The 23,763-nt window shown below is 42.1% G+C and overlaps 1 protein-coding gene across 5 annotated transcripts in view; it reads left to right on the forward strand.

Annotated features, from left to right (window-relative positions):
• RPP40 (ribonuclease P/MRP subunit p40) overlaps window positions 1-23,763 on the forward strand; it is a 498,013-nt gene that overhangs the window by 190,497 nt on the left and 283,753 nt on the right. For all 5 annotated transcript variants that reach the window (XM_086965034.1, XM_086965035.1, XM_086965036.1 and 2 more), the window contains one exon: window positions 16,217-16,361. In XM_086965034.1, the coding sequence (XP_086821160.1) occupies window positions 16,217-16,361 (145 nt within the window). The remainder of the gene's footprint in view (window positions 1-16,216; window positions 16,362-23,763) is intronic.

Below are 23,763 nucleotides of genomic sequence, written 5' to 3' on the forward strand. Positions count from 1 at the left end.
GTTATTATTTACTTTTCATTCATATTTTTTTACACAAACGCAGAAGTAGCGCTCTGGGTGCGCTCTCCGGAGAGCTTACCAGTGCGCGCACCCAGAGCGCCCCAGGAAAAAATGATTTAAAAAAAAATGTAAAAAATATTATTTTAAAACTTTTTTTATAATTAACACTTACACAACAGCAAATAAAAAAATAAAAATCGTAGGTTACAAACTCGATATAGAAAGGAATTAGCATTTAAAAAACCATTGAAATTCACTGAAAAAACCATAGGTTTCACACCAGTTATAGTTAGCTGAACAGTTTACTTATACAAAACCATTGAAATTCCCACGTTATAGTTAGTTGGACTCACTATAACTCGCGCGCCCGCAATCCACTGCTGATGATGTCACATATTACATCATTCATGACATGGTCAGTGACATCACGGATGACATCACTGATGACATCTCTAATGACATCACTGATGACATCACTGATGACATCATCCAGCGTCTGGAAGCCCAGAAGGAAATTCGAAAAAATCGAGGGGTACGCACACCGTACACGTACCGTGCACATACCCCGCGATTAAAAAAATATATATATATTTTTTTTGCACTTGGTGGTCCTTCTGGGACCCCCTCAGAAGGGCTAGGGGGTCAGGCGGCTCTACCCTGCCCCCTTTTCGCGTTTTCCACTCTTGTTTTGTGCGCTCTTGTGCCTCACTGCTCCTGAGAAAGAAGATGACTGCTGAGGTGGTCCCAGAAGGATAATAACATATATAAACGTTATCCGCTAATAGAATTAGCATTTACAAAACCTTTGAAATGTATTGAAAAAAATATAGGTTTCACGCCTGATATAGTTAGGAATTAGCATTTTAAAAACCTTGCAAATTCACTGAAAAAAACCATAGGTTTCAGTCCTTATATAGTTAGGAATTAGCATTTAAAAAACCGTGCAAATTCATTGAAAAAACCATAGGTTTCACACGTTATAGTTAGCTGGACATTTCACTCATACAAAACCTTTGAAATTCCCCCGTTATAGTTAGTTCAGCTAAATATAACTCGCGCGCCCACAATGCACTGCTGATGACGTTATATATTACATCACTCATGACATGGTCAGTGACATCACTCATGACATCACTGATATATATATAGAAGAGCAATAGTCAACCCGGATAGGTCTTACCCTGTGGCCCGACATTTTGAACTCCACCATCAAAGTAACCCCGAAGGTCTGCGATACTCCTGTATTGCAGAAGTCCCAAAAAAGAAGAGAGGGGGAGATAGAAAGAGTGAGTTGAGGAGATTGGAGACTTACTTTATATTAGAATTTAATTGGAAGGAGCCACAGGGTCTGAACGTGGATGAAGACCTATATACTTGTTTGAGTTGATATTGTGAATGAAATGAACTGTTTTCTAACCCTCGATAATTCCTGAACTGCATTTTAAGATCTTTTTATCATTGATTTTTCTTCGATGAAAATTTCTTTCTGATTTTAATGGTCTAAATCTGAGCTCCTTCTTTCTACAATTTCGTGAATAGAGGTGGTTTTTGTCTTTTAAAGACGTTGGCTCAGGGATAGTTTTATTGCAATGAAGAAATGCTGTTTTTGTTTTGTGATATGCACTGACACTTTGGAATAATATTTGCAGAGGTGCAATTTGAGTGAAATGTTTACATCTATGAAGTACTGAATTTGGAGCAAAAGCACTTGCACTTTTTACTGAGACTAAGACATTCCCCGATTGCTTTATAGAAATATATTATATGGGGATTGTTTACAGTTACAAAGTACTGTGAAAAACATAGAAATATTAGCACTTTATTCAAAACAATAAGCACTGTTCAAGCACTAGCACTTTCTATTTCCTTAGTGCAATATCCAGTCAAATTGTTTACAGTATAAAATTACTTGTTGACTAAAGCACTTGCACTTTATGATTTTAATAAGGTTGAATTGATTGACAGCATTATCATTAGCAATATTCCCATGAGTTCAAGTGGCATAACTTGATCGTTAGAGCCAGGACAAATTCACATGAACTTAACTGTGCTAAGTTAAATACACTGCGATGTTTTGACAACATGAGTGGTTAAAGATGAATTATTCCCGCCTTATAGATAGGGTTCAATTCCGGTGAAATAGGCACTTGCCTCAGTTCAAGTGTGTACTTTTGTATACTTGAGCTAATATGTTTCTTTAAAAAGAAAAATGCACTTGCACTTTAAAAATTGTAAACTGTTTGTTTAAGAGATAATGTTGAAAGTACCTCTTCTATATAGAACAGTTCTAAATATTTCCTTATAAATGTTTCGATAAGCGGGGATTTGAAATGTTGTACTCATCTTAACATCTATGTAAAATACATTGGGAATGTGTTAAAATGGCCGCTGTATTTACATCAACAGTGTGTTTCATTGTGAGTCCCTTTACTGTTTTTACCACCTTGTTCATGTTTGAAAAGGAAGGCTCAGACAAACGCAAAACATTGTGATCAAGGGAGCTTGACTCCCGAAACGCGTTGATGGTATTGCTTAGTAAATAAGCTTTTGAAACTCTGCTCGTGAGTGCCTGGATGCTTTCAGTGAAAGACTAATGAAACTGGAACCTCATCTTGGAGATATATATATATATATATATATATATATATATATATATATATATATATGTTCCAAAAGGTGTCCTGTGCTTAAAAGACGCCACTCCGCAAAGATATGTTCTTCGAACCTTTATTTTCAACCAGGCAGCTTCCTACAGAGTTCTTTCATGACGCCCTGACGCGTTTCGAGGCAGCAGCCTCTTCCTCAAAGGGCAAAGCAGTAAGTGTCCAGCTGCACGTTCCAACCCTTTATTCCCTTCTCTGCATGCCGCTCCCACAGGGTACTCTCACAGCATGCTGGGCGTTGTAGTGCTTTGTTTGCTGAGCACTCACCTTCGTGTTGCTATTTCAGTCTTTTGAAACCCCTCCAATGGGGCTCCGTTGGGATAGCTCTCTGTTTGTTTGGGGCAATCTTTGCGCCGCCATGCCAGCACAATTCAGGCATGAAGACCCGTTTTCGATTCAATCGGGCGGTGCATCCTTCCACGGCCGGACTGCCGCGTGAATATGTTCCAAAAGGTGTCCTGTGCTAAAAAGACGCCACTCCGCAAAGATATGTTCTTCGAACCTTTATTTTCAACCAGGCAGCTTCCTACAGAGGTTTTTATGAAAATTAAGTTAAAAAATACATATATATCTATAGGCGCGCTACCGGCGCTCCCTGGTGCGCGTACCGGGGAGCGCACCCGGCGCGCTACGGGAGTGCGCGAGCGAAAGCTGATTGGCTGTCGGGTGTCTGTCAACATTCTAAACAGTCCGGAGAGTCCGCCATCTTGTGTCTCAGTAGCATCGAGACACAAAAGGTGAAAAAAGAAAGGGGGATATAATTAAAAGGGGGCAGAGTAGACACCCTCTGACTCCCTACGTTTTCTGAGGGGGGCCTAGAAGGACCATTAAGGGCTAAAAAACTTTTTTTTTAAAATTTTAGCGGGGTGAGCGCTGGCGGCGCTCCCCGGTACGCTCTCCGTTATGAGGACCCTGAGTGCACCACGGGGAAAAAGAGTGTAAAAAAAAATAGAGAAAAAAAAAATGTTGAGTGTTTAGAGGAAAGTGATGCATTGCTGGAGTGTGACAAAAAATGATACAACTCCAGCAATGCATCCTTTCAAATGGGGTCGGGCCCATGTGAAAGGGCCTGCATCAGTCTTACGCCTGCTGTGAAACAGGCGCAAGATTTGGACGCAACAGCGTCATAAAAGTGATGCAGTGATATCTCTTAGATTTCACTGCGTCACTTCTACGACCCTTTCTTGCGTCAATACGTCCCTTTTGCATACATTACACCTGACGTAGGTATAATGTGGCGCAGGGGTTTACAAAGTGACGCATCTACCTAGATGCGTCACTTTGTAAATATGACTCAATAAGGTGCATTTTTAACAGCAGTGGTGCGTCACAAAAAGTAACGTACTGGTGGCGTAAAAGTGATGCATGGCCTCATAAATGAGGCCATCAGTCTTCTACTCATGCGTCATATTAAATATATGATGTATTATGTCGCAAGTACTTACAGATACGTCAGCATTTCAGACGTATCTGTAAGCGCAAAAGTGATGCATTGCTGAAGTGTGTCACAAAAATGATGCAACTCCAGCAATGCATCCTTTCACATGGGGCCAGGCCCATGTGAAAGGGCCTGCATCAGTCTTACACCTGCTGTGAAACAGGCGCAAGATTTGGACGCAACAGCGTCATAAAAGTGACGCAGTGATATCTCATAGATTTCACTGCGTCACCTCTACGACCCATTCTTGCGTCAATACGTCCCTTTTGCATACATTACACCGGAGGTAGGTATAATGTGGCTCAGGGGTTTAAAAAGTGACGCATCTACCTAGATGCGTCACTTTGTAAATATGACTCAATAAGGTGCATTTTTAACAGCAGTGGTGCGTCACAAAAAGTGACTTACCAGTGGCGTAAAAGTGACGCATGGCCTCATACATGAGGCCTTCATTCTTCTACTCATGCGTCATATTAAATATATGATGTATTATGTCGCAAGTACTTACAGATACGTCAGTATTTCAGACGAATCTGTAAGCGCAAAAGTGATGCATTGCTGGAGTGTATCACAAAAATGATGCAACTCCAGCAATGCATCCTTTCACATGGGGCCAGGCCCATGTGAAAGGGCCTGCATCAGTCTTACGCCTGCTGTGAGGCAGGCCCAAGATTTTGACACAATGGCGTCCTAAAAGTGACGCAGTGAAATTTCACTGCGTCACCTCTACGACCTTTTCTTGCGTCAATACACCCCTTTTGCATACATTACACCTGACGTAGGTATAATGTGGCGCAGGGGTTTACAAAGTGACGCATCTACCTAGATGCGTCACTTTGTAAATATGACTCAATAAGGTGCATTTTTAACAGCACTGGTGCGTCACAAAAAGTGACGTACCGGTGGCGTAAAAGTGACGCATGGCCTCATAAATGAGGCCTTCAGTCTTCTAGTCATGTGTCATATTAAATATATGATGTATTATGTCGCAAGTACTTACAGATACGTCAGCATTTCAGACGTATCTGTAAGCGCAAAAGTGATGCATTGCTGGAGTGTGTCACAAAAATGATGCAACTCCAGCAATGCATCTTTTCTTACCCTTCCACACCCCCGTTCTTTTTCTACATTTTCTTTGAATATCTACATTCCCCATGTTCACTCTCCTTCTCCTTACTTTCCTTCACCACACTCACCTTCTTTCAGTCCCTCTACTTCACTTCCTTTCTTCTCTCATACCTTTCTGTTCTTTCTTACTCATTTTCCTCTCCTTTATCAATGCACTCCACTTCACTTACTCTTTTTCATTTTTTTAAGAATATAGCTCTTTGATGAGAATTGGAGGTAGTTCTGAAAAGAACTTTTTTTTTCTTCTTTTTTCTTTTTTTAGAACAAAAACAAAAACAGGGAATGGAAACTGCTCAACAGGAGCAAAAAAAAATAAAAATTTAGGACTAGGAACGGCAGCGATGGTTCTCCAATGCTCGAACCATGAGCAGAACACTTTTCTCCCCATAGCAAAGTAGCTGATCACAGTCTCTGCATTTAAGGACGCCTTTGTTAAATGCAGGCTGAATGTTCGGAACCAGCTCTTGTGATCTCACCCTCACCGATATTGTTGGTCCTCCGGTTGATGTAGAGGCCCCATCACTGGGAACCTCTTGTGCCAGAGCCCTGACACTTTCCCGGGCAAAATTCTGGGGGTGCCTCTTCTCCCCAAGGCGAATCATTGTGGAGTTCCCAAAAGAATATTTTTTAGTGGGGTCACCCCGTGACAGGACTGTGTGACAGATCCTGCACTCCATTTTGGAGCATTTACCTTCTTCTGGTCATCAGGAATTGAAAAAAACTTCCAGATGAAATGTTCTTTCACCTTCGGCTGAGGAGGCTCTTCATCGATGAATTCATTGGTGTCATCTTCACTGCTGTATGGTCTGGCAGCCATGATAATCCAAGATATCCAACAAAGAACCGAGATCAAAAAGGCAGGTCTTGCAGTCACAAAAGTGAAAGAAGAAGTGAAGGAAATGGGTGGGGATTTCATTGTTTGTAAAAAAAAACTGTTAGCAACCAATGAAAAGTGTTATTTTAAGGTCACATGACTTGACGGGCTTACGCTGCGCGCACCAATGCGCTTCCGGGGGGGGGGGGGGGGGGGGCGCTTTCGGGGGCGCGAACGTAGGCGCTTCCGGGGTTGCATAGGCGGCGCGAACGTAGGCGCTTCCAGGGGCGCTTACGCGGCGCGCCTAAGTGACATTTCGATAGTTTCACGGAAATGCTAAATCATTTTCATTTCGTAAATCAAAAATACTGCTTTTATAGGTATGGTACTAAATGTCTTGCGTTATTTACTTTTCATTCATATTTTTTTACACAAACGCAGAAGTAGCGCTCTGGGTGTGCTCTCCGGAGAGCTTACCAGTGCGCGTAACCAGAGCGCCCCAGGAAAAAATGACACAAACATTTTAATAAAAAAATATTATTTAAAAAAAAAATTTAATAATTAATACTTACACAAAACAGCAAATAAAAAAATTAAAATCGTAGGTTACAAACTCGATATAGAAAGGAATTAGCTTTTAAAAAACCTTTGAAATTCAGTGAAAAAACCAAAGGTTTCACAATCGTTATAGTTAGGAATTAGCATTTAAGAAACCATTGAAATTCACTGAAAAAACCATAGGTTTCACAGCAGTTATAGTTAGCTGAACAGTTTACTTATACAAAACCATTGAAATTTCCACGTTATAGTTAGTTGGACTCACTATAACTTGCGCGCCCGCAATCCACTGCTGATGTCACATATTACATCATTCATGACATGGTCAGTGACATCACTGATGACATCTCAAATGACATCTCAAATGACATCACTGATGACATCATCCAGTGTCTGGAAGCCCAGAAGGAAATTAAAAAAAATCGAGGGGTACGCACACCGTACACGTACCGTGCACATACCCCGCGATTAAAAAAAATATATAATTTTTTTTGCACTTGGTGGTCCTTCTGGGACCCCCTGAGAAGGGCTAGGGGGTCAGGGGGTCTCTACCCTGTCCCCTTTTCGCGTTTTCCACTCTTGTTTTGTGCTCTCTTGTGCCCCACTTCTCCTGAGAAACAAGATGGCTGCTCAGGTGGTCCCAGAAGGATAATAACATATATAAATGTTATCCGCTAATAGAATTAGCATTTACAAAACCTTTGAAATGTATTGAAAAAAAATATAGGTTTCACGCCTGATATAGTTAGGAATTAGCATTTAAAAAACCTTGCAAAGTCACTTAAAAACCATAGGTTTCAGGCCTTGTATAGTATTATAGTTAGGAATTAGCATTTAAAAAACCTTGCAAAGTCACTTAAAAAACCTTAGGTTTCAGGCCTTATATAGTTAGGAATTAGCATTTAAAAAAACCATTGAAATTGCTCCTATATAGTTAGTTGTACTAACTATATTTCGCGCACCCGCAATCCACTGCTGATGATGTCACATATTAAATCATTCATGACGTGGTCAGTGACATCACCGATGAGATCACTGATGACATCTCAAATGACATCACTGATGACATCTCATTTGACATCACTGATCACATCACTGATGATATCATTTATGTGATAATACGATGCACCTCCTCACTCTCTAAATATAAACTTTGATACACCCAGTGTTAAATACAGACTACCATTCTTGAAACCATTGACACACCAATACCAGTTACTAAATACGCACTCACTGATTCCTAGGTCTACACAAACATTCACTCATCCACCCATAGAATCACTCATACATACAGTCACTCATCAATACAACACTATCATATACACTCATACACCTATACAGACACTCACACACTGCCACTCATCCTTGAAGTTACTAACGCACCTAGTCAGTCATGCAAAGTATCAATCACACTTCCATTTCCTCATCTATACAGTTATACACACACCGTACTTATTCAAACATATACTAACACATACTTACTCTATTATACAATCACTGATACAAGTACACAATGATCCATACAGCCACTCACACATTCACTGGCTCTCATGTATAGTCATTTATATATGCCAACTCTCACATGCATTGTGTTTTACATATGTACTTACTTGGACATGTAGCACTGAGATATCCATTCACTCACCAACACACCCATGCACACAGTCAACCGCCCATATAGCTGTTTCCACATGCACTCTTGAACTCATACACCTAGTGAATCAACTGCTCACACATCTATGCCCAGTCACACACCTCCCAGCCACCCACACACACACTTAGTATAACCCATATAGCCACTCATATAGCTACTGATAAACACATGCAGCAGCTTACACAACAACAGACATACTGATGCACACATTCAGACAGTTTAGTCACTAACCCATGCATTTAGTAAGACACATTTAATCACTCACTCATACAGTAACGCACCTACTAAATCCTTCATCCAGACACTTATACATCCACTCATTCTTCAATATGTAAAACATTGGATGATGTCATCAGTGATGTCAAATGAGATGTCATCAGTGATGTCATCAGTGATGTCATTTGAGATGTTATCAGTGATGTCATCAGTAATGTCACTGACCATGCCATGAATGATGTAATATGTGACATCATCAGCAGTGGATTGCGGGTGCGCAAAATATAGTTAGTACAACTAACTATATAGGAGCTATTTCAATGGTTTTTTAAATGCTAATTCCTAACTATATAAGGCCTGAAACCTATGGTTTTTTAAGTGAATATATATATATATATACACACACAGAAGGATAGTTATATCTGAGAAATTGTGAAGCCAGCACCAATTTACCTGGGTGCATTTTGATCACCGATCTTGGATACATTTAACAAAAGTACTTTCCTTAAAAACTGGGTCTCACCTCTCTTTATGTTTATTGCATAACCAATCTGACCATTCTGCTGAATCTGGCAGGCTTTTCACATTACAAAATTAATGACTTTGGAATTCGGCCAACATCCAAAGTAGGTCATCTCAAAACATTTCCTGTGGGGTTAGTCTCCTGCCTCTTAAATGTAATTTTCCAGCACCCCTGTTTGTACTCATTCCCCAATATTCTTCACTGAATGTGCTGCCACTCACTGCTGCCCACACTTTTCAGTTCCTTTCTGCACATGTGTGTTAGACTTCTGGATATTACTGGCCAGTCAGGCACAAGAGGAAGTTATGTGTTTTGCATGAAGTGACGACCCAGGCTAACACAGTAGGGCAGGGGTATAGCAAATGGACTTTAAAACGACGAGGAGAGATTTTTATTAATGCCTTTGTTACCGTATTCTGCACATATTGGTTACAAACAATTACCTCTCTCCAACTGTTACATTGTCAAAAGTCTTCAGCAAATTGTTAGTGACAGCAATGCTTAAAGCTGGTAATTGAAAATAAAAAAGAAAAGTACTGGTTTGGATAAAAATGCGCAATGTTCCTTTAATAGCTGAAAAGCAATTGATTTTTTGTAAAGGGGGGGAGGGTCCTACCAACCTCCTGTAAAGCACTGTCTTCACTTGTACACTTTGACCCAGACGAAGGCCGAAACGCTTAGGTTGTTTTATGTCTCTGTGTTTGCACTAATTGCACTTTGCATCAATGAAAATGTAAAAATAAAAATGACTTCTGCAACTTACTACTTGATGTGAGCTCGCGGTTACCTTTCCAAGTTCTTCCATGATGGCGGTGCAATATGAGTGAAGGCAGTCACCGGAAAGTGGTGATATATATATATATATATATATATATATAACACCACTTTATAGAAGGATAGTTATACCTGAGAAATTGTGAAGCCAGAACCAATTTACCTGGGTTAATTTTGCTCACCGATCTTGGATACATTTAACAAACTTACTTTCCTTAAAAACTGTGTCCCCCCTCTCTTTATGTTTATTGCATAACAAATCGGACCATTTTGCTGAATCTGGCAGGCTTGTCACATTACAAAATTCATGACTTGAATTTGACCAACATCCAAGGTAGGTCATCTCAAAACACTTCCTGTGGGGTTAGTCTCCTGCCTCCTAAATGTAATTTACCAGCACCCCTGTTTGTACCTATTCCCCACTGTTCTTCACTGTATGTGCTGCCACTCATTGCTGCCCACATATTTCGGTTCCTAGCTGCAAATGTGTGTTAGACTTCTGGGTATTTCTGGCTGGTCAGGCACAAGAGGTAGTTATCTGTTTTGCGTGAAGTGACTTCCCAGGCTAGCACAGTAGGGCAGGGGTATAGCAAATGGACACTAAAACGACGAGAAGAGATTTCTATTAATGCCTGTATTACTTTGGAGGCATTGCTGGAACACAAGTTCTGCTGCCCACATGGCAGAAGTGCCCTTCTAACACAGGTTTTCAGGAGTGAAGAGGAAGTACACACCCCAGAGACAGTGGGGAAAGAATCACACTACTCATCCCAGTCTCAAGAGACCACTGAATTGGATGGAGTTTACTTTCTCAATGGGATGGTGGTGAAGGAGTGAGTAAAGTGGAAATATGAAACTACTGAAAGTATTTAGATTTTCTTTTTTCTGCAACAATTCCAAGGGTGATCTATAAAACCGCTCAACATGATCACTCATTTTCACCACAATACCTCAAAGGTTCTTACCTCTGAAGTTCCTGGTCAGTTATTAGAATTCAGTGCAGTGTCTTTCCGGAAAACATTATCAAAGAGTATGTTAAACCCAGTTATCCTTTCCTTCGTAACCCACAAAGTTGATGAGGAGGTAATTGGGCAAACAATGTCTCCCACAAAGTGGGCTTCAATCTAGAACTTCTCCACCGTTTCTTGGTGTATTTTAACAGAGTTTGGAGTGTGTTTCTCAAAGGAAACTTCTCTAGCTACCATGGGCAATATCCCCCTGGACCATGAACAAAGGGGGCTCACCACAGCCAAAACAACCACAGTTTTTTCCTCAGCCCCACAAGCTTGAAGGGTAGCTTTTTGAGCCTGAACAGCCTCTGGGCACTGCTGCCACCTAGCAACCACAGCTCCTCTGGTTGGGCTCTGGGAACAACCTCCTTCCCAGCCCTGGTGGTTCCCAGATCTTCAAAAACCACAGCTGATGGACACAATGCAGAACAATGTCATACATTCACCCCAGTACAGAGATCTGGGCCTAAATACATCGTTTTTTTGCACTCCACACCACCCCAGTTCAGACATGGCCATATGCAAATCAGTTTGACCCTGTGCCTCATGGGAACAGTCCAGCCCGATCTGCCAAGCCATGCCTTCCCTGGACCGGAAACAAGCTTCCGAGGACCGGTTTCTGGCATTCCAGCAGTCTTCAGCCCGGCTTGCTTGAATCCAGTGGTGTGGAGAGCATGGGACTCATGTCTGAGCATACCCATACCACTCGGGGTGACAAATGCAAAAACCACAGCTGATCGGCAGAATGCAGAACAATGTCATACATTCACCCCAGTACAGAGATCTGGGCCTAAATACATTATTTGTTTGCACTCCACACCACCCCAGTTCAGACATGGCCATATGCAAATAAGTCTGACCCTGTGCCTCACGGGAACAGACCAGCCCGATCTGCCGAGCCATGCCTTCCCTGGACTGGAAACAAGCTTCCGAGGACCGGTTTCTGGCATTCCAGCCGCCTTCAGCCCGGCTTGCTTGAATCCAGTGGTGTGGAGAGCATGGGACTCACGTCTGAGCATACTCATCCCACTCGGGTTGACAAATGCAAAAACCACAGCTGATGGACAGCATGCAGAACAATGTCATACATTCACCCCAGTACAGAGATCTGGGCCTAAATCCATTGTTTTTTTGCACTCCACACCACCCCAGTTCAGACATGGCCATACGCAAATCAGTCTGACCCTGTGCCTCATGGGAACAGTCCAGCCCGAACTACCAAGCCATGCCTTCCCTGGACTGGAAAAAAGCTTCCGAGGACCGGTTTCTGGCTTTCCAGCCGTCTTCAGCCCGGCTTGCTTGAATCCAGTGGTGTGGAAGGTATACACCTGTTACAACGCAACTTTTACAACTACCTACCATTACAACGCAACTTTTACAACGCATACCATTACAACGCATTGCGCTGGGGGGCGCTCTAGGATAGGGAATAAGTTTAATTTACTATCCAACACCTTCCCTAGTGTCCACGGGGACTGGAGTTGGAATAGTAAATTATACTTACCACTATCCAGCACCTCTAAGCGCTATGCGTTGTAATGGTATGCGTTGTAATGGTCGCGTTGTAATGGTAGGTAGTTGTAATGGTATGCGTTGTAACGTCATACATCCGGTGTGGAAAGCATGGGACTCATGTCTGAGCATACCCATCCCACTCGGGGTGACAAATGCAAAAACCACAGCTGATGGACAGAATGCAGAACAATGTCATACATTCACCCCAGTACAGAGATCTGGGCCTAAATCCATCGTTTTTTTGCACTCCACACCACCCCAGTTCAGACATGGCCATATGCAAATCGGGCTGCACTGTTCCCATGAGGCACAGGGTCAGACTGAACGGCCAAGCCATGCCTTCCCTGTACCGGAAAAAAGCTTCCGAGGACCGGTTTCTGGCATTCCAGCCGTCTTCAGCCCGACTTGCTTGAATCCAGTGGTGTGGAGAGCATGGGACTCACGTCTGAGCATACCCATCCCACTCGGGGTGACAAATGCAAAAACCACAGCTGGTGGACAGAATGCAGAACAATGTCATACATTCACCCCAGTACAGAGATCTGGGCCTAAATCCATCGTTTTTTGCACTCCACACCACCCCAGTTCAGACATGGCCATATGCAAATCAGTCTGACCCTGTGCCTCATGGGAACAGTCCAGCTTGAACTGCCAAGCCATGCCTTCCCTGGACCGGAAACATGCTTCCGAGGACCGGTTTCTGGCATTCCAGCCATCATCAGCCCGGCTTGCTTGAATCCAGTGGTGTGGAGAGCATGGGACTCAGGTCTGAGCATACCCATCCCACTCGGGGTGACAAATGCAAAAACCACAGCTGATGGACAGAATGCAGAACAATGCCATACATTCACCCCAGTACAGAGATCTGGGCCTAAATCCATCGTTTTTTTTGCACTCCACACCACCCCAGTTCAGACATGGCCATATGCAAATCAGTCTGACCCTGTGCCTCATGGGAACAGTCCAGCCCGAACTGCCAAGCCATGCCTTCCGTGGACCGGAAACAAGCTTCCGAGGACCGGTTTCTGGCTGAACTGGGGTGGCTGAGTGAGCTAAAGAATGGTGATGGATTAAACCCAGATCAGTTGACTGGGGGTGAGTGTTTGATTTGCTCAAACGCTCCGTCCATCATCCCCTTTTGTGTCGCTTTGTTCTCCCTAAGTTGGCAGGGTATGCTCATATGTGAGTCCCTTGCTCACTTGGCCACTGGTTTCAAGATAGCCTGGCTGATGAGGATTATGAATCCGAAACCGGTCCCAGGATGCTTGTTTCCGGTCCAGGGAAGACATGGCTTGGCAGTTCGGGCTGGACTGTTCCCAGTGCATGCACTGTCTGTTGCAAGGCATTCTATTATTTTACTGCGTGATTAGAACCTACCCATTGTTACTATTGGTTGGCTCCATAGACAAATTTGCTTTCTTCCTATTCTGTTAGCTGTGTAGGATTTTCTTTATCTTCTTGTGTTTGTCTCTCCCCCACGAGCATGGGTGAATTACTGTGCCCTTCCACTGCTCGCTTTTTCAGGTGCTCCATGTTGCTATCTTTCACCCGTTTGATCCCCCCAACCGAACCCCCATGTTGCTTCCCTCATCCATGCCCCCTGTTTTACGTCCATCCCCAACCGTGCTCCCAGTTTTGCTTCAACGCCCGTCCATGTCCCAATGTTACTTTTGCTGCCATCCAGGCTCCCTGTGCTACTTTCCCCACCCTTTATAATAACCCTCAGTTTGCATCCACCTTCCCTGCACTACCAGTTTGGCTTCCCCCACCGGCTTTAATAACCTGTCCCCACTTTCACTCCCTATGTTTCTTGGGTCCCTCATTCCCATGTTGCTTCCAGTCCCCACCCACGCTAGTCCATGTTGTTTCCACCACCCGCTTTAAAAAAAATTAAAAAAAACATATTTCTTTCCCCCTTCCTTTTAGTTATCAATCCCCATTGGATCAGTAACTAAAACAGAAAAAAAGCATGTGTCTAGAATTTTTATTTTTTTAATACTTAGCCATGCGGCACAATTATATTTTGAGGAATTAAGCTTTACTCCGAAAAAGAAATCCTATTTTGAGCCCAGAATTGCAAACTAATTTGTGAAATGTTCTTGCTCAGATTTTAGGAGGCTATAAAGTAAATACATCTCAGACAGAAATATATCTATGTAATTGCCTTCCAGAAAATATATTACCTGAGCTTCAAGTGTGTTTTCATGTCCCAGTGTTACCTGGCGGTCAAATTCTCAGGTAATATAGAGGGTCCTTATTATCTAAATTACAAGCCTCTTTTAAGGCAAGTGAAAACATTATTATTTAAATGGAAGCTCTGCCTCTTTGATTCAGGTAGAATAGCCTTAATATAAATACCAATTCTTCCCCTATTAAACTTTTATTTTATTATAATCAACATTTAAAAAAATATAATCTATGATTTTACCTTTCCTATAGCAAGACTCTAGTCCTTGATGGTCAGTAAGCACTTTATATTGACATGTTATCGAAGGAGGATTAGTGCTTCTTAGTAGGAACACTTATTATCATGCACGTTTTGCATAGTACTTATTTGCAGTTAAGGGTGTAATTTTCACATGTTCATTATGATAATAGAGTCATGAACATGATATTAAGAGAGAACAATATCAAAGATATTTTTGGATTAATTCAATCCTCTCCAAAAAATGTGGAATTGGCCATTACAGAGATGTTTTTAAAAGGAAAGATCTGTTTTATAATGTGTTTAATTGTCTACATTAGTAACACAATATAACTTGAAAATCAAGCTACGATCAAGCTAGTATTTATTGTAAAATGGAAATTAAATTGCTTTCAAAATTATTAGATTTCTTTTGATCAATGATAAATGAAAAACTTGGATGGATATTGAAACATCAGTATACATGGGTACAAACTGGCTACAGTGGTTATATAATGTTATATGTGTTGCACAGAAAAATGCTGACCAAGCCTGAGTTACAAGAATAATGTTTTGGTTAATAATGTACTCAAACACCCAGCAGCACGAAACCAAATTGATTGGAAAATATATCTCGTGCATATTCATCAAATAGGTACATTTCTGAAAATCTCTAGCAAATGGCTGAAACGGAAATATCATGTTATACCCTGAAGTTTGGAATACAATCTATTAAATACATTTTGCAACTAAAGGGGTGCCCGTTTTTGAAAAATCGAAATGTTATTTGAAATGGTTAATCTATTGAACCCCACAGTTTTAAAATAGGATTAACGCAGAGTGCTCTTACAATTGTTTTAGTTGTGAATCTACAGATGTAGCAACTGGTCTTATATGGAGGTGTTCTAGATAAGGTAATTTTTGGTTCAATACGTCAGTATCTAAGATCTCAATTACTGGTTCAAATTATGGGCAACACTAGTCTAGCGTTCCTGATTTATTACCCAGTGAAGGGGAAAGTGATTAGATATCAAAAACTACATTTTATCTCTGTGTTGGTTGCGCGGTCACTATTACTGCAAAAATGGAGGATTAAACAAATCTCCTCTTTTTTAGACTGGCTTCGAAAAGTGTATGCCGTCATACAGCACAATAATGTATTTGCTATTCGGTCTGGCACAAGTTCAATATTCTTCAAGTTCTGGGATCAATTTGTGTCTATGATTGAATAACATCAAGCACCTGTTTCACTACTGTGTTTAACATTTATTTATGTAACATGCATTATATTTCATGTTTAACATGAATCTCTATGCAGTATAATGAATATTCAATAGGGTTATGTGTTATCATGATTTATGATATTGTCTAATGTACCTCGGAATAAAACATAAAAATAATTTAAAAAATGAAAGATTGTGGATTTTTTGGTAAAGTATTCCTGATTCATCAGCCATTTTTGTGCAGGTAACTTTCACCTTTAAACATAAACAGTAACATCCCATTTGCTTGTCAACAGGTATCATTTTTGATTCCAGAATGTGGGTCTCTTCCTGAAGGTCTTAAGGACACCATTAATAACATGGGAAAGTTTTACCTTGTTAAGAATTTATCACTCCATGAACTTGCCACTGTGGAATTCATCAACACTTTTGTAAAGAAAGGTAAGTAAGTTGGTAAATGAATGCATGATGTGCTTAAAGTCCTCTGTGCAAACATATACCTTTGTGTGTCTGCGATTACAGACTAGAATTGATATGCTATTTGTATTTACTTTACGATGCTTTATGAAAAAAACAAGCACAACCAAACCCGCATCCCTTTCTGCATGGTAGTTCATAATTGATCCTAAATCCTACTTGCCACACACAGTTTGGTGAGACACAGGACAAGGAGGGGCTAACTGGGCCTCAACTAAAGGGGCGGGCAATTTGCCTCTGATTTCCACAGAATCCATCCGAATATAGCTGTCCAAAACTGGGCCAGATACAACCCCCTCAGCATTAGACTATCAGTGGTAGCATGGCGAGCAGTCACAGGCTTGTGTGGAGGTAATCAAGCCATAAATCTTTGGGGCAAGAGCGAACTGGTATAATTTCCCAGTAACACGACAATTGATCTCAGCAGTTTGTTACATCCGCTGCCCAGGCTTTAGTGGACAGGGATGTTGTCGTCCCCCCCCCCCCCCCCCCCGTGTATAGCTACACGTCTTTTTGCTAGCAAGAGTAGGAGCGCTGTAAGTCGCTGTTCTGCTGTCTGAATATTTCGCACATATCCCAATAGTGCCATCAGAGGGGTTCTCTGTACTTTCTGATTTGTTTTGTCCTCTATATGTTTAAACACCTCATTCCAGAATCAAGCTATGGGCCAGCAATCCGAGGCTAGATGCAGGAAGGTTGCCTGAGGTGTTCTGCATCACCAGCATGTTGTGTCGGGTCGCAGGCCCATGCGGTGTAATTGTTTGGGGGTGCAATATAAGCAATGCAGGAATTTGAAGTGTATTAGTCTGAGGCGGTAGTTCGGGGAGAGCTGTTCTAACTGACCAGAACAAAAGGTCAATGCATTTTTTTAAACTTTATTTTTCATTTTATTGACTAAAAAGCAAAACATTCAGGGTGATACCATTGGAATACCGGAGGTGAATATATTTTTTGGCCAAGTTGCTACATTAAAACAAATACGTCAGCTATACCATCTCTGGCGTATAGAGACACTGAATACAGTATAACAACCTAGATGCAATGCAGGTTTGTTCCTTCTTTTGGTTTGCATGGCTTAAGCGCCTGAATGCTTTAATGCCAAATAATACGTTTCTTTCTCACTGGGTGTGGTTAGTTTTCTTCACATTGTAATTTCCAATCTCCGAGTCTTATTTAGGATGGGACTTGGTTATTTCCAAAAGATAAAAACTCTTTGGGTATGTAATTTTGCATTTAAATTACTAGAGATGCTAAATTTCCATATGTCTGTGTATTACTTTTCCAGATTGGATACCCCTCATGTGTTTTTGGGCTTGCACATGGGAATTTCTGTGCTTTGGAATATAAAAGTTTGTTTCCCCTCCCTGGAGTTGGCGCCTTAGCGTGTGCCACACATCGGCTGGGGCATGTATGGTCCTGACGAATGCTGAGCTGACAAATAGCTCGTGAAAGCAGAAACATGTTGACCTTTGTGTAATTATTTTTAGGACATTTTTGGTTCAAATTAACCCAACCTCTTTATGTCAGTCTTATCACACTTGTTTTTAATGGAGCTAAAACTATCCCTCTATTAAAAGGAATTCTCGATATTTGGGATTAGTCATAACTCCTTTTAATTATCACCCCTTTCACTACATGGTATTAACTCACATACCCACAATAAGGACCCAATGAAGACGACTGGCTACTGACTTTTGTTGGTGCCTGAGGGTTCTCTTTTTTCACAGTGTTTATTAACCCACCCTGTCTGTGTTTTTTAAGTTATCTCGGTTGCGGTAACTGAGCTTGTTTACCCATATTCCTTTTTGTGCTTTCAGGTTACTCTTCTGTTTTTTGTTCTAAAAAGCAAAACATACACTTATGAAAAGGAGTCGTTAATGCATGAAGTATTTTCAATTGCGGGTAGCAAGATACAGCAATGGGCAAAAGGTATTGTAGCGGACTCTTCAATGAGAAACACAGAGTTACATGAACATCACAGATATGCAAACACATAGGCATTTCTCGTACAATCGTAACCCAAAAGCTAAATTTTTGATCCGAAATGTCAACTCCTGTGTCTATACCCCAAGCGCTGCACGAACCGTGTGTGATGACCAGGGATTTGCTCTTTGTGATAGTGTAGATGTGGGTGATTAGTTTACAGGCCAATGTTTCCGTGAGTATGTGCTCCAGCGCTGGGAATGGCGGCGGGCCACAGGGAATGTGGTGTATCTTGCGTGGCATGCTGCCCGGAGTTGAAGGTATAATAGCGTATCTAAAGGAGAACGCTGTGCTGCTCATTTGCTGCAGTGAGAAAAATTGGCTGCTGCGGTGTAGGTCACGGAATGTGTGCAGACCCTTATGGTGTACACGTGCACATATGCCCTGTTCCATTAACAGGGGAAGTAGTGGGTTGTTGGCAAGAGGCATGGTCCAAGTTTGCCCTCCTACACAGTCCACTCCATGCCCAGCGAAGGCATTCTGTACTGGCAATTTCGTGGCTTGGGCATTTGTAGCTTTGATATAGCGCTGTTGTCAAGGGTAGGGGGGCAACCCTGTCTATTTCGATAGCAACATTTGGTTGAAATGGCGTTGGGTGTTGCCAGAAGTGCAAAAATTGTGCCTGAGCACTGTAGGCATAAAAGCGCAAATTCTGGAGCCCCAAGGCCGCCCTGCGCTAGTGGTAGTGTGAGAAGTTCCAAAGATGCCCTAGGTTGCTTTCCTGCCTAGACCAGTTTAACCATGCTTGATTTGAGACGTTTGAACAATTGTGTCCTTATGGGCATAGGTAGGTTTCAAAAAGAGATATAACAATTTAGGGAGAATTATCATTTTAGTGACTTGAGGGGGACAGGGGCAAGCTCTTCCACCTTTGGATCCTTTCTTCTATCCATGCCATAACTTTGCCATCCAGACCTTTTGTATGTCCCAGCTTATCCAAATATCTTGTTGGGCCATCCGGCCAGGCTATCGGGAACTCGCATTCGAAGGCATCCGTGCCTTCCATCAGTGGTAGAAGAGTAGGTTTGGACCAATTGATGAGAATCCCTGTTATGCCCCCATATCGCGCAAGTTCTCTCGGTGCGAAGTTAACCGCGGGATCTATGACATACAAGAGTTATGTCGTCTGCGTACATAGACATAATCAAGCCCCTATTAGTGAAACCTATACCCCTATTCGCATGGAGTTGCCTCAGGCTAGCCGCGGGCAGCTCTGTTGCGATGGCAAACAGTAGGGGGGATAGTGGGCGCTCCTGTCGGGTGCCCCACAAGATTGCAATGGGATCACAGATTAGCCCATTTACTTTAACTCTGGTGGTAGGTGAATCATATAGGAGTTTAATTTGCTGTATAACGGTAGAGCTCATTCCCAGACGAACTAGTAGTATGAAGAGGAATCAAATGCCTTAGTGGCATCTAATAATGCGGAAATCGCTGAGACATGTGGGGCGAGGTAATTCATCAAAAATTGTCCGTAAGCTGTGAGAAGTAGAGCAGCCCGGCACAAATCCAGATTGGTCCGGCCGCACGTTTAGTGGGAGCAGCGGTTGCAGTCTGTTTGCCAATAATTTCGCGAATATTTTATTATCTATGTTTATTAGGGAGAGTGGGCAGTATGAATTGCATGATGTTGGGTCCTTGCCCGGCTTGAATAGCGTAATAATGACTGCCTCGTGCATTGATGGAGCCTCTGGGAGCCCAAACTCTCACTTAAAGCTCTCGAAAGGTTTAAGTGCACCATTGTTGCACATATCTCTTACTCTAATGCACCCTTCTTGTTCCCAGATCCTGAATTTCCTTATGTCTTGCCCCAGTGTAAAGTCTGCATCCCTGAGCAGGGGGGTATATGAAGACGGGTTTGAGGTAAGTCCCTTACATTGTCTCACATGATTTCGTACTGTCATTGTAGAGCCTGTTACCTGGGATACATATACAGTGCTCTCCGTGGTCTCCTTAAGGCCAGTGACTCTTCACCAAGCAGCTGCACTGCCACATTTTGAACTATAAAAGCACCACATCGGTTTCTCTGCAAGACCACTTTACAAGTTATCACAGGTGGAATGCTTGATTCTAAAGCATGACCCGCATCCCCCTGCCTTGGTTGCTAAACAATTGCTTCCAGCTAATTCTCATCCAATTGCAGCCAGTTACAATCATTGCAAAGGGCCTGTAAGTGCTTGATATCACTCATTTTCGGTTGCAATTGAAGTGTTTGGAAATCAATCCGTATTTTCAGAGAACCATAATTTTTAGGGATGAAGTACGTTGGACCCAAGTCAGAGTCTGATAGTGCCATAATGCTAGTGTTACGTTTACCAGTCTATACAGAGCCAGAATGGTTGGAATTTAGCACAATTTGGTCAAGTTCGTCATTAGTATGATCCCCACACACTGCACCATGCCGCCGATGACCAACAAAATGGTGTAATCACCTGTGGCTTTCTGACTAGTTGATTGCCATCAGCTATCATTAGCCCTTCTGATTTACTAAGATTAATACAGAAACCTGACACATTCCTGAAGCTTTCCAATTTTCCCTCTGTTCCAACTCCATGAGTAGAATATCACTGTGAAACGCGCTCAACCACAGGGACAGAGCAAAGCGGGGAGAGGGGGCACTCCTGCTGTGTACCCCTCCTAATGGCTTTGTATCCTGTCCCATTACCATTTACTCTAATCGTTGCGATAGGATTTTGGTAGTTGACCGATACCCAGCTTACTTATCACATTTCAAAATCAAACATCTTTAGGATGTCAGGCAGTGTGTCTCAATAGTTTCTGTCAAAAGCTTTTTTAGAATAGAGAGTAACACAGCCTCTCTCCTTCTAAGGCAAACTATTTTGATAATTTTCAAGGCTGTCTTTGTATTGTTGCTACATTTTCAGCTCCTCACAAAAAATATCTGGTTCATATGTATCGGTTATGGGAGCGCTCTGTCCAGTCTACCTGTCAGTATACCCAGAAAATCTTGGTATACATATTATGCCATAATTTGGGTCAGTATGAACAACATAGGGTGGGGTTCTATTGAGAAGTACAGACCCATGGGCTCTCTTATAGATGTTGTAACCTCTTCGGATCCTTGAAAGTCATTGAAAAGTTCTGCTAATGGTCTGACCAGCAGTGGGGCAATGAGTGTATAGAACATGACCGCAAAGCCATCTGCATCTGAGTTCTTATGCAGTTTCAAGCGATGAATCACTCTTATTACCTTGTCTTCGGTTATAGGGGCTTCGGGAGCCTCTACCATCTCTCCACTTAATTTAGGCAACCGTACCGAGTGCACATTCTCCTCCCTTGTTGCATACTGTGTAGGGATGTCATGTATAGGGTTTGATAGTAAGAATGAAAACCCTGAGATTTTCCTTCTTCTATCATGAACATCCTGCTCCCACTATGTTGCACCTATACTATGATGGAGTGAGATGGGATGCTTGTAATTTGTTAGCCAAAAGCCTGCTGGCTTTTTTTTACCCCACTCGTGGGAGCCGTGCTCCCATTCTTGCCAAAATGAAGTTAGCTCTATCTGTCTCCAGTGCCCGGGGCTGACTCCACACTGAAGTAAGCCTAGGCCAGAGTTTTCTTCAAAGTGATATGACTAGGTGCACCTATTCTTGCATAGGTTTTGTAGGCCACTAAGTAATGCAAATAGTCAACCCAAAAGGTGTGTATAAAGTCAATGTGTCCACCTGCCCAACTCCTCTAATCAGAGCCTATCCTTTGGTGTACACGCCACCCCCAATCTGGTGGGTTTATAACCTTAAGCATCAGGCACGATATTGAGGTCCCCTCCTATTATCAGAGGACCCGTGGCAAAGGCAAATTCCGCCATAACTTGCAAGGCTTGTTTAGTTAGGGTTCCTGTGCTCATTGGCACTTGTCTCCCATCCTTGTTCTATTTGGTGGAAGTTGCCACTAATACTAGCCTATGGTTCATGGGAATCCGTACCCTTCCGCTGCCTTCATTCTCGAGGAGAGGTATCACTGCATGAACTGCCACGAGCAAATTCTAGTTTTGTTTGCCTGCAGGAAGCCTGCATGTGCCTTGGACTTGTGCAGTGCTTTAAGAATATGCAGTTATTTACCTAGAGCATTCAGCCCACTGACATTGTAACTTGATCATATAAGCTCTGCCATGCTCTGACATGGATTAAAGTTAAAAAGGGCGTGTCCAGTTTGTTGACGATTTTGAAAGCCCTTGGTGAATTCCTATGTATGCAACTGCCTGCCCCTGTCTTGTGAAACTCATCAGCTGGGGGTTCCTATTGCCACCACCTCCCTCCAAAAACCCTGTACCCCAATTTTGGACATCTGATTGACTGCCTTGTCATTGGAGGTGTTGATTCACCCCTTCCCTGCTAGCCATAGTCTTGGCCTTACTCAGCCTCTTCGAGATGCTCAAATGCCTACCCCCTCTGCCATTTGTCTTATTAGATATTGGTTGCCCTGGCTTGGGGCATAGAAGGGTCTCCACTTGTCCTTGGAAGTCAGCCACATCGGTCTCTGGGCTTCCTCCTATAAAACAGATTGTTGCTTTCGGACCCAGGCAGACCTGGAGATCCTGAAGAGATGTCTCCACCTGTACTTACTCTCTTTGTCACGTAGGCCTTCAACAACTGGGCTGAATACTTTGTGCTTAGCCAGCATTTCCGTGAAAACATTGCTAGTTTAAAAGGAGAAAATGTATAATGTACACGGTAGGAAAATTCCCTTATCTGTATAATTCTATTTTGAAAACCAATAAAAACATTGTTAAATAATTGTAATAAATTGAATTTAATTTAATAAAATCTGTCACAAATTCTAGAACATGATTCTATTTTGCGAAGGAATAAAATTGCCTTTTCAGGACAAGTGTTGAAACTTTGATGTTGCTAGATTTATGTGATGTAAAAGGACCTTACCTTCTTCTTAAAGCTCCAGGGTGTGAAAAAAGCTTAAAGTCAGAAGAAAGCTGTCCTTTCATTATTCACACATAAGCTGGTGGCTACTTTTGAAGGGTGATAAAGGAATTGGAACTGCTGCACTCCCAATATATTCAAATTTGAATCAGTAATACGAATTTTTCGTGATTTAGGGTGCTCGAGATGTTCACCTCCTGTGCCGAGAGGTGCTATACGAAATAGTATCCAGGAAAACCTTACACCGTGTATGTTTGGTCTCGAGCACTCCTTAGAGCGACGCAGTCGCTAAATTTCAATGAGGTAAAAAAACAAACGTAGAAATTTTTCTTTTTCAAGTTGATGGCAACTTTAATTCAGTCGGTAATTTAATCATATTGCATCGGGGACGCATTGTTCAACGTATAAAGTAATAATGATGGATAATTGACCATTATTTCTATTGATGTCCTATAATCGATTGATTCACTAATGGATGGTTT

Source organism: Lissotriton vulgaris, chromosome 4_1 (genome assembly GCF_964263255.1).
Source record: "Lissotriton vulgaris chromosome 4_1, aLisVul1.2, whole genome shotgun sequence".
NCBI classification, from domain to species: Eukaryota; Metazoa; Chordata; class Amphibia; order Caudata; family Salamandridae; genus Lissotriton; species Lissotriton vulgaris.